We start from the raw sequence: 11,876 nt of genomic DNA on the forward strand, positions 1-11,876 counted from the left end.
CTTGCCTTTTGTTTACTATCTTCTTTTACTTTTCATTAACTGTACAAGTCCATGCCTCCTCTTTACATCGCCTAGGCCAGTGGTTCTCAACCTTTTTCGTCTTGTGGACCCCTTGGACGATATTTGAACTAAAATTCCCCCCCTATGAAAAAGTTGCCTGTGACTAAAAAAGGTGATTTTAACGCACACCAATTTGTTGACTGAGCAATGGCCAAACATAGTCAGATATGTCTGAACTACGTCGAATGCGGACCGCACTACACTTTGGTAAAGTACAGCTAAATTTGACCTGTTTTTTACCAGTCGGGTAGCCTCTGACGAAAAATAAATCACCAAGTCCGCTTGCTATGTCCTTGAGTTGAATCGATGAATTTGGTAGGTTTTTCACGTTAGCTAATATGTTGGCTGAAAAAGGTAAACATTTTCACCAGCGGCCTTGCGCTGAATTCGCCTTGACTTTTCCTGATTAGTAGCAATTTGCTCGAGAGGCAGTCACGGGCCCAACGATATCATCTCGCGAGCTTAACCTAATCACGGGGTTTGATAACTACGGAAGGCTTAAAATCCACCAACGAAACATACAATTGTGAAGAACTAGTTACATAGTTCACTGTTCTACCATAAAAATTTAAAAACCTTGTTAACCCAGTGTTACTTCCGATTCAAACCTGAAGCCCGATTCCCCCTAAAAATGTCAAAACTCCCCCAAGGGGAAACTCCCACCGTTTGGGAACCACTGGCCTAGGCCAAGATGGGTGTCTGATTCCAAAGACTAATCCAAGTCGTTTCGGCACCCTTCTATCTTTATATTGTATCGCAATTTTGTGGTGTATTGAACTGATAAAAAATGATGATAAACCGAACCGAACATAACTGAATCAAAGAGAATAACCGACCAGCATATGACGAAAAGTCAACACGATTTTACAGGTGTATAAGCAATATATAAGAAATTCAAGTAAATCACATAAAATATTAAACAATTCTTATGAATAGTATGGTATGGCACAGAAAAATGCACAAAAAGTTGAAGGGATCTTGACGGTGTCCGTCTCGATGACGTTCCGGGCTGAACTGATGAAATTGAGCATCTTCAAATACCGACTCTGTCCAAAAGCAAGGTCGTTCTCTGGAAAATTCAAAATGAGGATCAAAGATACATATGCAACCAGACCTTATTCCTGAATGTAATCAATAATTGATTATGGTTATTGACGATTACATTGATATTGCTGCCGTGAACTTTAGCCTTGAGAGAGAGAGAGAGAGAGAGAGAGAGAGAGAGAGAGAGAGAGTGAGAGATGTATATATTTCATCAGCTGATGAGAGACAACAGGCATGCAAACTTGCGGTACAAAGAGATGATTTATCGGTATAGACTAGTGCTGGCGATATGATCAATTGATCATGACAATCTTAGTGTCATCCGGAACCAGACAACTTAATGGTCCAAATACCGCAAAGTAACAGAGTGATATGATCTTCAGAGAATTTGAAGAAATAGAGCATATCTCACACAATATAACGATTAAGACCAGACTGCTTTTTCCATACTTGTAACAGTTTTGTCAGAACTATAACAAAGAACCTACTTATTGCAGCTCTGACTCACCAACCCTGGTAGAGCTACCTTTTGAAGATGGCATAGTTGTGCAACACGGATATGAAGGAAGATAATATCAGGGTTGTAATGACTCGTGTCGCAATTTTTTGGTGACTCGACTTGACTCATTTTCTTAAAAATGAAAAATGACTTGACTCGAGTCATTGCGCATGACTCGGACCAAGTCATATGACTCGAGACTGGGTTTACCAAGACAGGCATTTCATTGTAATTTTGAAGAATAGTAAAGTTATCAAACTATTATTATTTCATCTATCAGTACTGGTACTTGAAAATGCTACCAGAAACTTTAAAAGTGAGGAAAATTAATATATTATGAACACGAAGCAATCGATATCACTGAGCAGAGTTGTAAAAAGTGGGTTTCACATGACATTAACTCGGAACTGAAAAGTCAACAAAATGACTTGGACTCCAACTTGAGTCAAACACTATGACTCGGATTCGACACTCTACTCCGTGTCATGGACTGGACTCGTACTTGACTCAGTGATGAATTGAAAATGACTCGAGTCAAAACGATAAAAGTGAGATTGACTTGTGACTAGGAACCTTGAGACTTGGTTACAACCCTGGACAATGTTAATTATATTCTAATCTGACCATCATAAAACTGTTCGGGAAGGGTGGATAGTTTTGAAAGAATGTGTGAATATTGCTCTTTATGAACATAGTTAATACTTGCGATGTAATAATGAGCTGGGAGATTGTTAATTTTGATACGAAATGCTCCAACAACAAGTCTCTGCCAAGCACGAATACCTTTGAATGAGTCAGCTAAACAACTTCCCTAATATTTGCATTGGTACAAGTTAAACAAAGGTGTATGATTCTGTAGGCATGATGTGCAAGAAAGAATCCGTTTCATGTAATAAAGACTACAGAACTTGCTTTAAATACTACGGTGCTCATCAGATTAATGGTTACGTGATAATTACTGCCATCAGGACTTCTATTGAAGGAAACATCATTTTATTAAAACACATTCACCAAGATATAACTTGGCTTGCTATCAGACATGACAGGTTATGGGTAGTAGCTGAGCAATACATTACCAGAACAGATGTTTTCATTATTATATCACAAACACAATAATATCATAATGATCAAGTTGAAAATGAACAGAAAGGATAATAGTATCAACAGTAAGAGCCCTGGGTACATTCGCGAAGTGATGGGCTAGATTCGGGTGATATACAGCTCTAGTTCACAAGTGCAATACAAAGCATATACCAATAAAATAACTAGCACAGTGTATAGTAGATGTTTGTCATGGACTGATTCTAAACAACTCACCGCTGTAATAGTCTCAGGATGGATTTACAGATGAATGCATTGCAGACGGAACATACACCATACCATATTGATGTTGCCCGCTCTAAAGAAATGAGTGGGTAGAATTGTTTCATTGCATTGGTGCTTGTCACTAAATTTCGCAAACAATACAACATCATGAAAATAAAGACTCTCTCTCTCAAGAAATTTGTATCACAAATGGTGCCACGAGTGTGATAATTTTGGTACCGCATACCACCATCACGGATTGGTCGAAGTGTTCTGCAGAGCTCACCATCAAGTCACAAGAATAATTAAAATTGGTGTTCGCTAATCTGACTCTAAATCACAAGCGGACAGTCGCATCATGAGGGATTGAAACCTTTCAGGCTAGGGCCAGTATTTGGATCAGGGATCTTTTCAAATAGCCCACAAAATTATTTTTTACGGTCCGTAGACAATAGACATATCAGGATGTTGCACAGTTGTGCCACTTCAGCAATGAGCATGTGGGTTAAAGTTGGGTCAGGGTTAATTTTAAGGAGAGAAAGTAAAATTTGAGGCAACCATTACGGCTGGGATCTCCATTGACAATAGAAGTGGACAGCCAAAGAAGTACTGGTACAGAGTATTGAAATTATGGAGGGTTCTGTCGCTGGAAAGAACAAGTCATGCAGTGTTTGAAGGGTGTTTGTAAGGGATAATTAAATAGATGCGAATCTTCCAGTACCTGATTCTGCCAATCGCACCATCCACGCTTCTTCTGCCGCAGAATCTTTACATAGACAATTGTTAGGTAAACGCTCAAGACAAAGCAAGACGTCAGCATCATGTTAAGAGCCGTAAATGCAATGCAGAACTGTAAATATGGAGATGGAGTATGATTAGCTTGCAGTCGGCTAACAACAGTTGACGTTACAGAGATGTTAGTCTACATCTACTTTTTCCAAGGAATCAAGAAGGTTTTGCTTATTCAACTTCTCACACATGGTATTTAGACGACTTTCAAATACTGCTCATTTATTAAATTTCAGATTTCGTCAAGTACAAAGTAGTGTTTGAATAGTTTCGTATCATCTTCATGAGTGAAATCTCAGTAGCAACCAGGCCTTTCTACCAGAATTTTTCAGACCCGATATTTTTACTTCTAGTTCAATGAGTTTTGAAAAATCTTGAAAACCAGTACTTCTACTTGGGATAGAGTAGAAATTGGAAGCGTATTTCTGCTTGCACTTTCGAGTACCATCAGCACTTCACTCACCTCCATGCTGCCATACCCCACAGCATTTTTTATGGATGAAATCCCCGCCATCACAATCCCAGCAGTGAGGAGCAGACAGCACAAAGAATTCATTACAAGGCACGTTATCACCTTGAAATACAACAATTTGATATCACATACATAGTACATACACACATTGAGAATCAACTGATAATACAAAGTGAAGTGTTCTCGGCAGGATGAAATCGTGAGCAACTAGTTGGAGAATTGGAAAAACCATTGTATAGAGCTATCAACATTCGTATCACCAAATATGACATCACCGGCATGAAATTTCCAATAATCCAGGCAAAGAGAGCACTTGAGCTAAACGGGAAAGTACGTAGAATAGCTAGCCTTGGAGTCGAATAGCAAAAATAAACTGAGGAGACGCGTGTCCAAGTCTTGAGAGCAGACTAACAGAACAAATGACTCACCAGACTAATGTGCAGAAAGAAACGGGCTGAAATAGACAACGGTCCTGACATGAGCACCTGAAAATAACCGAACAAGATGTATAGAAATTTTAAGTACTGTGATTTAGGCCACCGGTATTTATTTACGTACGAAAACTCCACACCATATCCCTTCTGCGAGTCTATCGACACCCCAGTACGGCCATGAATAGCTGATGATGATGCCTCCAATTATAAGTGCAACGCCGAGTACGGTTTGAGTTATCTAAAGAAATGGGATAACCGATTAGGTCATGTAGGCCTACTGCACGCATGTGCATTGTGCAAACAGTATTACATGGATGTCCCAGCCGAGTGCTGACGTCTTCGAGTTTCAAGAAGACTAGGTGGAAACAACGCATAAAATATTGCTTACACAGGCTTTAGGGGTATTGTAGATGGTTGACGCACCAATGATGTGGTTGCCTTATCTTAGCTCCTCTACTGCAAAGCTCTTATTAGACTAATGTTCTTATGACTTCTTCGCAGACGTTCAGAGAAAGAACAGAAGAGGAAAGCAGACAAGGAATGATAAAGCATCGACGGAACCAGGAGATCACAGACACTAGAAAGGTTACTGTTATGTCAGACCTTAATATATTATATCAGTACACCGAGGGGGTTGCGTGATTGGTAGATTGCATACGGTCATTTCAAAATCCTATCAGTTCATTACATCACACTGCATCTGGTGTATCGCTTTGTACATAAACAGCATGTCCCCGGATGAAAATATTAGAGACACTGATTATGAAGCCTATACTATTTCTAGCAATAATATCTTTCATGACCATCTATTTCTGAAAGAACCAGCACATAGAGGCAAAATCCAACCCACATTTTGTGAAAATTACGGGTCGCACAGAGGAATTACAAAAACAACTGACTGAACTAGTCGAAAAATCCAGTTATGTTTGTCATGGAATGGAGAGCAGTGACAGATTTACGTTACACAACTAGGACCTAATCTTTCAAACCTATATATATATACGGTATATATATATATATATATAACGGTAACCTATACTCTCACAAGTCACAACACAGAGTTACATACGCACCCCCACTTTGCACAAAATTGACTTGATCTCTGTCGCACGAAGTCTCGTCGCCAATTCCTCCCGCCCGGGAATTAAAATATCAACATCATCGCCATCACCCATTGCATTGACCACCGTGCTATGACAAAAGTAAAGATTTGTGGCATCAATCGATTTCAAGGAGATGAAATTACTTGAGGCTAAGCTTGGATATCAATAAACAGGCGAGATACCTTAGGTGGAGGCATGGGATGGGCTTGACCATAATTTTTCATAGCCATTTTACATACAGAAGTAAGAAATCAAAAGTGCAGTGCCTTCACCGACCATAGTATAGGTGATTTGATGCAATATCATTCAAGATTTTTTTCTGTACAGTAGAGATGGGCACTCGGGCTGCTCAAAAGCTTTTGAGATGTAAAAAAAGAGTATTTACGATAGGATATGGTTTCATTATTTGTTATACTAAAACTTTCTACTACAATAATATTAGCTTCTATGCGTAGGAATTGAGCCAAATTTCTTATGCATCATGCCAACCCAACAATTTCATCGGGTAGCAAGTGAAATTTGAAAATTGTTATTAGTATTTTATAAAACTAAAAATTTCCCGTCTCATAGCTATGCTTCTACATGTTGAAACTGAACCAAATTTGATGTGCAGTGTTTTTTAGGCAACCTAACAATTTAATCAACTAGCCTACCTTGTCACTTGTCAGTAAAATTTGAAAAATCATTTATTTTTGAACATCCGTAATGGGCAATGCCCATTGGAGATTACATAATAGGAATAGTCACATTTTTCAAGTTGGAGAACATAACTTTTGAAGGCAATTTTTCAGATCTAGAAATACACTTGTGGCTGGACACAACACCAATAACATTAAAGGAGTTATACATATTTAGAATTCTACGCATGTACAATACTCACCACGATTGATTTAAAACAAACGCTTGGCGTAGTCAGGGAAATTCTCCCACTTATATTCACCACAAAAACCGTAATACGTTACTTATCATGAAGTAAAATTCAGACACCTGCAAGAACAGAAAACGACCATATTAATTAACAAATTGAAAATTCAAGACAAAACAATAATGCATTGTAGATAGGATCGGATTGTCGAGTACAAATAATTTGTCACATGACAAATACGCTTTTTATAATTTTTGGTCCAAGGGAAAACTTGCCGGGTCCGTTGTCCTCTGTAAATACATCGTAGACTAAGTTTCATTTGAAATATTATTGACAACACCGACCGCAAATAATACGAGTAAATTTGCTCTCAGATATTACTACTAGCAGCCGTTCAGTAATTATGAAAAATATCACAATATAATGGGTTGAACTCCACACTATGATCAGTAGGCTAATGTCACAAATTTATTGAACTGGTTGATATAATACTACCGTGCAGAGTCGATTATCGTCAACCTCTAAAACAAATGTTGACAAAAACAATTCTATGAAGACTACGGAACCGTACACATGAATACAACGCACATTGACTAGCAAATATAAAATTGAAATGTTACACATCAATCACATCAACATTATTCGTGCTAAGACCTGATTTTGCGTCTTCCATCAAAACTAACTATCAGACTATAATAAGAATGGGACTATCGCCTTTCTGGATCTTGGATAATCTGAAAATTCTCTGCGATAGTTGCGATGCTTGCCAAGAGCCCATTGAGTCATCTGGAGACAACCGCATATCGCAAACAAGAGAGCGACGGCAGTTTGAGTCATAATGGCAAATCCGATCCAGATTCCGACTTCATAAGTATAATTGGGACAAGACACAAACGAAAAGAGCCATGTGAATGGATTCGTACTCGCTTTTGGAATTTGCCTCCTTGTGGTGCCTGCTGGGCGAAGATTTCTGAAGTAGTAATGTATGGAGAAGTTGCCAAGTTCGCAGAAAACGAAAATCCCCAAGCCAAGCATTATTTGCGATTCACCGTAAGACGCCACGGTGTATTTCGGATGGTTGATAAAATATGAAATCAAAGCTCCAAACGTCCAGTAGTATGAGGAATTCTTGAAAAGGTTTCGAATCGGCATGGTTCCGTGTGAAAATCGGTGAATGAATTTGGTCTCGAACAGCCTTTTGACATAATGAAACGAGTGGCATAGCGCCGCTACACGCACCACCCATTCAGAGCTTGGTTTGAATGTAAACTCATCCCCGTATATGAATGGAAAACGGAAGTAAAACACAAGGTACAGTACCAGCGGTCCAGCATATTCCAACAAGAAGACAGTTGCCCATGCGATCTGTGGTCCTAAATCTTTGAAATACAGGGTGTTATCTACATCCAAATTCATAGTCGCCACGATATCAGAATCCTTGAGGGATTTTGCTTTTGGATTCAACCTGAACGATTGCCTCGATTGGTAGTAACGGGGATTCTTTTTTTCGAAAAGTTCTTTCACGGTTGCGATGGTGGCGGACTTGCTAATTCCTTCCAGCTTGCAAAGCTGGCGCTTCGTCTTGAGACTCACAATGTTCAAATCCATAATTAGTTTTGGTCTTCGACTTGTCTACTCTAGTTGACAATCGATAATATCTTACTGAACCAAACCGCCAAGAAGAAGCAGACGAACCAAAATGCAGCAATTTTTGCAAGATTGGCCAAATTACAATTTGCTACCTTGCAATCTTCGTTACCGCCACCTGCCGTGTATTTATAGATAACTAAGGTAAACCGGTTTACCTTAGTTATCTATAGTGTATTTGACCCACTGAGCTATATAATTTGACCAGACAGTTGAGACCATAGATATCACTAGAGAGTCTTGAGATTCCTATTTCATGGAGTCCGAATCCAGTCAGTCAGTTTTTTTTAATCTCATCATCCCAGGGTTGTAACCAAGTCAAAAGGCTCCGAGTCACAAGTCAATCTCACTTTCATAGTTCTGACTCGAGTCAAGTCGAGTCATTTCAATTCACCACCGAGTCAAGTCCGACCCTGCTCAGTTTCCAGTTAAAGTCTTGGTAAACCCACTTTTTATAACTCTGTTTGGTGATATCGAATGGTTCGCATTTAAAATATACCAATTTTCTTCACTCTTGGCAATTTCTGGTCCCATTTTCAAGTACCAGTACCAACAGACGAAATCCCAATAGTGTGTTGGCTCTGGAATTACAATGAAATGTCGGTCTTGGCCGTTTGAGTCTCGAGTCAATGACTTGGTTCGAGTCATGCGCAATGACTCGAGTCCAAGTCGAGTCAATACACAGATTGACTCGAGTCGAGTCGAGTCATTTGCGTATTTTGAAAAAATGACTCGAGTCAAGTCGAGTCATCAGAAAATCGTGACTCGAGTCTGACTCGAGTCGAGTCATGACTCGAGTCATTACAACCCTGCATCATCCAGATCTATTCGCAAGTTATTCTTCCGTTTCTTTTGGAATATAATATCATGTTGTGAGCGCAGTGATCTCATATGAATTATGATTATGTTATAGTAGGTTACCATACGCCCTCATTTAGGAGGATTTGTCCTCCCTTTTCAAGATATTGAAAAGCTTTGAGAGCCATGCGATTGCACATGGAGTCATGGACAACAAAAATGCCACAAATTACGCGTTATCTGGATTTCAAGTAATTGTGAAATTACCCACTTTCTCGTCAGCTAGAATATATTTTGTTAAAAGTGTCCTCTTTTTCTGATCTCAAAATATGGTAACCCTAGTTGATAGGGAATGAGGTCATCCTTTCGAATCGATAAAATAAGATGAACTTTTCTTAGTTAACACAACAACTTTTCTAGTACGAATTTTATAATCAGTAATTTTCTAGTCAAGTAGGTTGCTGATTGTTTCGGACACCAAAATTTGATAACCCTGCCTTTGAACATGTGTGACGTCACAATATACAGTTGGGAGAAGATCACTTCCACCAGAGACTTGATGTTCAGGAAACGCGGAAATGGTCACTTATACTTGAGCGCCCAGTTCCAGTTCCGAAACATATGTGATTCTAGTGACACTTTCCATGAATGTGAAATACGGGATGCATGAGTGAAATCCTTCGACACGAGTGTTTAAAGGTGAGCCACGAGTCTAAATTGTTGCCATATTCTGAAATCTGAATTTGCGCCTTTTCAGCACACCATCTTTTGTATGCTCACATTTTACCAGTACGCAGTACCTAGCTGTACCGGAACGAATATCCGCAGGATCATGATACAAAATATTATGGTACCACCATAGCAATTTACAACGTAAACAATTTACAACGTAAATTGCTATGGTACCACGGTGACTCGATGAACCCACGTGTTTGTGTCGTCACTCCCGTTATCATGCGTGATTGCGTGGAGATCCAGAAAACTTCGTGTCTGCTAATCAAATCTAAGCCTGTGCCGTTCGGGACTTTACCGTCTGTTCGTAATAATGGAATCAACAGAAGGTGGGATGGTCACTTGCCCGTACAACAGCTCCCATATAATTCAAGGGAAGCGGTTTGTTCGCCATTTATTGCGATGCCGACGCAATCACCACGACAACGGTTTGAAAGTTTGTCCGTACAATGCACGACACGTTATCCCGGCACCGGAATTCGAGTATCACTTGGCGGGATGTGTCGACGGTCGTATATTAGAACAAAATGACCGTGAAAAATATGCCGGGGTCGGTTGCAAGATTAAAGGATGTACTGCTATACCAGCACCCAGTTTGCAAGATTTTGATTTCGGCGATGGCGAAGATTGGGACAAGGAGCCATCGGGAGTCGTTGCACGGAAGTTCACCCTGCAAGAAAGTCGTAGGCCGAGAGAAGCCGCGAAGGTGCAGTGTCATGCGTCTCTTACATGCTACGGTCGATCTGATTCCTAGGGGCTTAATTTATGGTAGCCTACTGATTGTCTTATTCAGTGCGAATAAATGTTTCATTTGTATAACCTATAGTGTCATTTCAGCTGTGTCGGACTATGTTTTCAATTCCTGCTTGGTGGGGATCATATCAGCTGCAGTGAAAGTGCAAATTTGAAGAGGATGTTCTCTCATAAAATAGTCGGATCAATTTCACTAGCCCGAGAATGACAGATAAGCAAGGTACCAAGCAGAACTTGGACTTAATGGCTGACCAATGACCGAAAGTTTCCTTGTCAAAGTTCAGAGGTGCGCAAGTTCAGGACTGTTAATCGCAACCACAAAAAATTCCTAGCTCTATTCCAGAGTGAACTTGACCACTAAGCTGACATCCAACCTATACATGGTGATGTAGACAAATATGTGAAGATTGAAAGAGAGTCTAGTGAAATGATACTTGTCAGTCTACATTTCTGCCGTTTAGCATTGTAAATTCTACTGTCTCGACTGCTTTTTTGAGATACTTCATATCGATTATAGAGTGATCAAGTGATCAAATCTAATGAAAATTGTGGCTGAACCTGTCATTAAACATATCTTGACCCTCAGCTGCCCAGTTTTGACAGAGGTACAGCTCTACCAACCAATCCTGCAGCCCTGGTGATACTGACCCTTCAATTCTCAAAATCCCAACCCTAATGGCCATCACTCCAACCCCCACCCAAAATACACTAACCTCAATTCTAATGACTCTGACATTATTGTGACTGTCCTTATTCTGCATGTAGCGACTGACCTTGCATGTAATGTCCATTTTCCGAATGTAGGAACTGACCTCATTTTATGCATCAGAACCGCTCATATTGAGACGCCTTCATATTTATACACAGATTGACCTTATTTAAGGGTTGCCTTACTTTGAGAATCCTAAAAGAAGACACTTTTTCAAAATTTTGTGACTTGGGCTGCAATACCGAAGTAAAATCTTGAAAAATTACTAAATCTAAAAAAAAGGTATCTTTGAGACTTGCCTTGAGTCTGGAAACACCCACTTTCTATGAGATTTTCCGTTGGTTAACTAGAGCAAAATAAAAAGGTTCGTCATTCTGGTTCAACTCTGGAAATACCTGTTGGAACGTTACTTGAGTGCTGATTTCGAATATTTCGGTCCGATTTTCTCATACATGTTTCCAAAATTGTCAAAAAAAGAGGACATTTGGGCGTCCTTCAAGGGCACTTTAAAAAAGAGGACGTATGGTAACCCCATCTTATTTTGTAAGCAATCACATCAAACCTGCCGAATATTCAACACGACTACGTACAGTATTTGCAATATATTTCAGACGGACATGATAGGAATGCTACTTTTCAGACATACATTTCACTCATCATTGCACG

General features: G+C 39.6%; 3 protein-coding genes across 4 annotated transcripts in view; 1 reads left to right on the plus strand and 2 right to left on the minus strand.

The window, feature by feature from the left end:
- Positions 1 to 913: 913 nt before the first annotated feature.
- LOC145444355 (uncharacterized) overlaps positions 914 to 11,876 on the minus strand; it is a 141,358-nt gene continuing 130,395 nt past the window's right edge. The window contains exons 2-9 of one of the 2 annotated variants that reach the window (XM_080322324.1): positions 6,587 to 6,695; positions 5,677 to 5,794; positions 4,728 to 4,841; positions 4,598 to 4,654; positions 4,161 to 4,271; positions 3,630 to 3,758; positions 2,921 to 3,002; positions 914 to 1,129 (exon numbers count right to left, since the gene is read on the minus strand). In XM_080322324.1, coding sequence (XP_080178450.1) covers positions 2,934 to 3,002; positions 3,630 to 3,758; positions 4,161 to 4,271; positions 4,598 to 4,654; positions 4,728 to 4,841; positions 5,677 to 5,778 — 582 coding nt within the window. In that variant the 5' untranslated portion in view covers positions 5,779 to 5,794; positions 6,587 to 6,695 and the 3' untranslated portion in view covers positions 914 to 1,129; positions 2,921 to 2,933. The remainder of the gene's footprint in view (positions 1,130 to 2,920; positions 3,003 to 3,629; positions 3,759 to 4,160; positions 4,272 to 4,597; positions 4,655 to 4,727; positions 4,842 to 5,676; positions 5,795 to 6,586; positions 6,696 to 11,876) is intronic. The other variant, XM_080322325.1, reaches the window with a different exon arrangement.
- On the minus strand, positions 6,701 to 8,332 carry LOC145444347 (very-long-chain enoyl-CoA reductase-like). Its single transcript, XM_080322317.1, has one exon. The coding sequence runs from the start codon at positions 8,177 to 8,179 to the stop codon at positions 7,262 to 7,264; it is 918 nt and encodes a 305-aa protein (XP_080178443.1). The 5' UTR covers positions 8,180 to 8,332; the 3' UTR covers positions 6,701 to 7,261.
- On the plus strand, positions 9,962 to 10,567 carry LOC145444178 (uncharacterized). The gene has a single exon (XM_080322100.1). It carries the CDS (start codon positions 10,062 to 10,064, stop codon positions 10,500 to 10,502), a length of 441 nt encoding a protein of 146 aa, XP_080178226.1. The 5' UTR covers positions 9,962 to 10,061; the 3' UTR covers positions 10,503 to 10,567.

This window comes from Botryllus schlosseri, chromosome 8 (assembly GCF_051294905.1).
Source record: "Botryllus schlosseri isolate E-star chromosome 8, Bs_hap1, whole genome shotgun sequence".
Classification (NCBI taxonomy): Eukaryota; Metazoa; Chordata; class Ascidiacea; order Stolidobranchia; family Styelidae; genus Botryllus; species Botryllus schlosseri.

Excerpts from the sequence above, each read along its gene's own strand:
- LOC145444347 (XM_080322317.1), bottom strand. The coding sequence starts at position 8,179 with ATGGATTTGAACATTGTGAGTCTCAAGACGAAGCGCCAGCTTTGCAAG.
- LOC145444178 (XM_080322100.1), top strand. The coding sequence starts at position 10,062 with ATGGAATCAACAGAAGGTGGGATGGTCACTTGCCCGTACAACAGCTCC.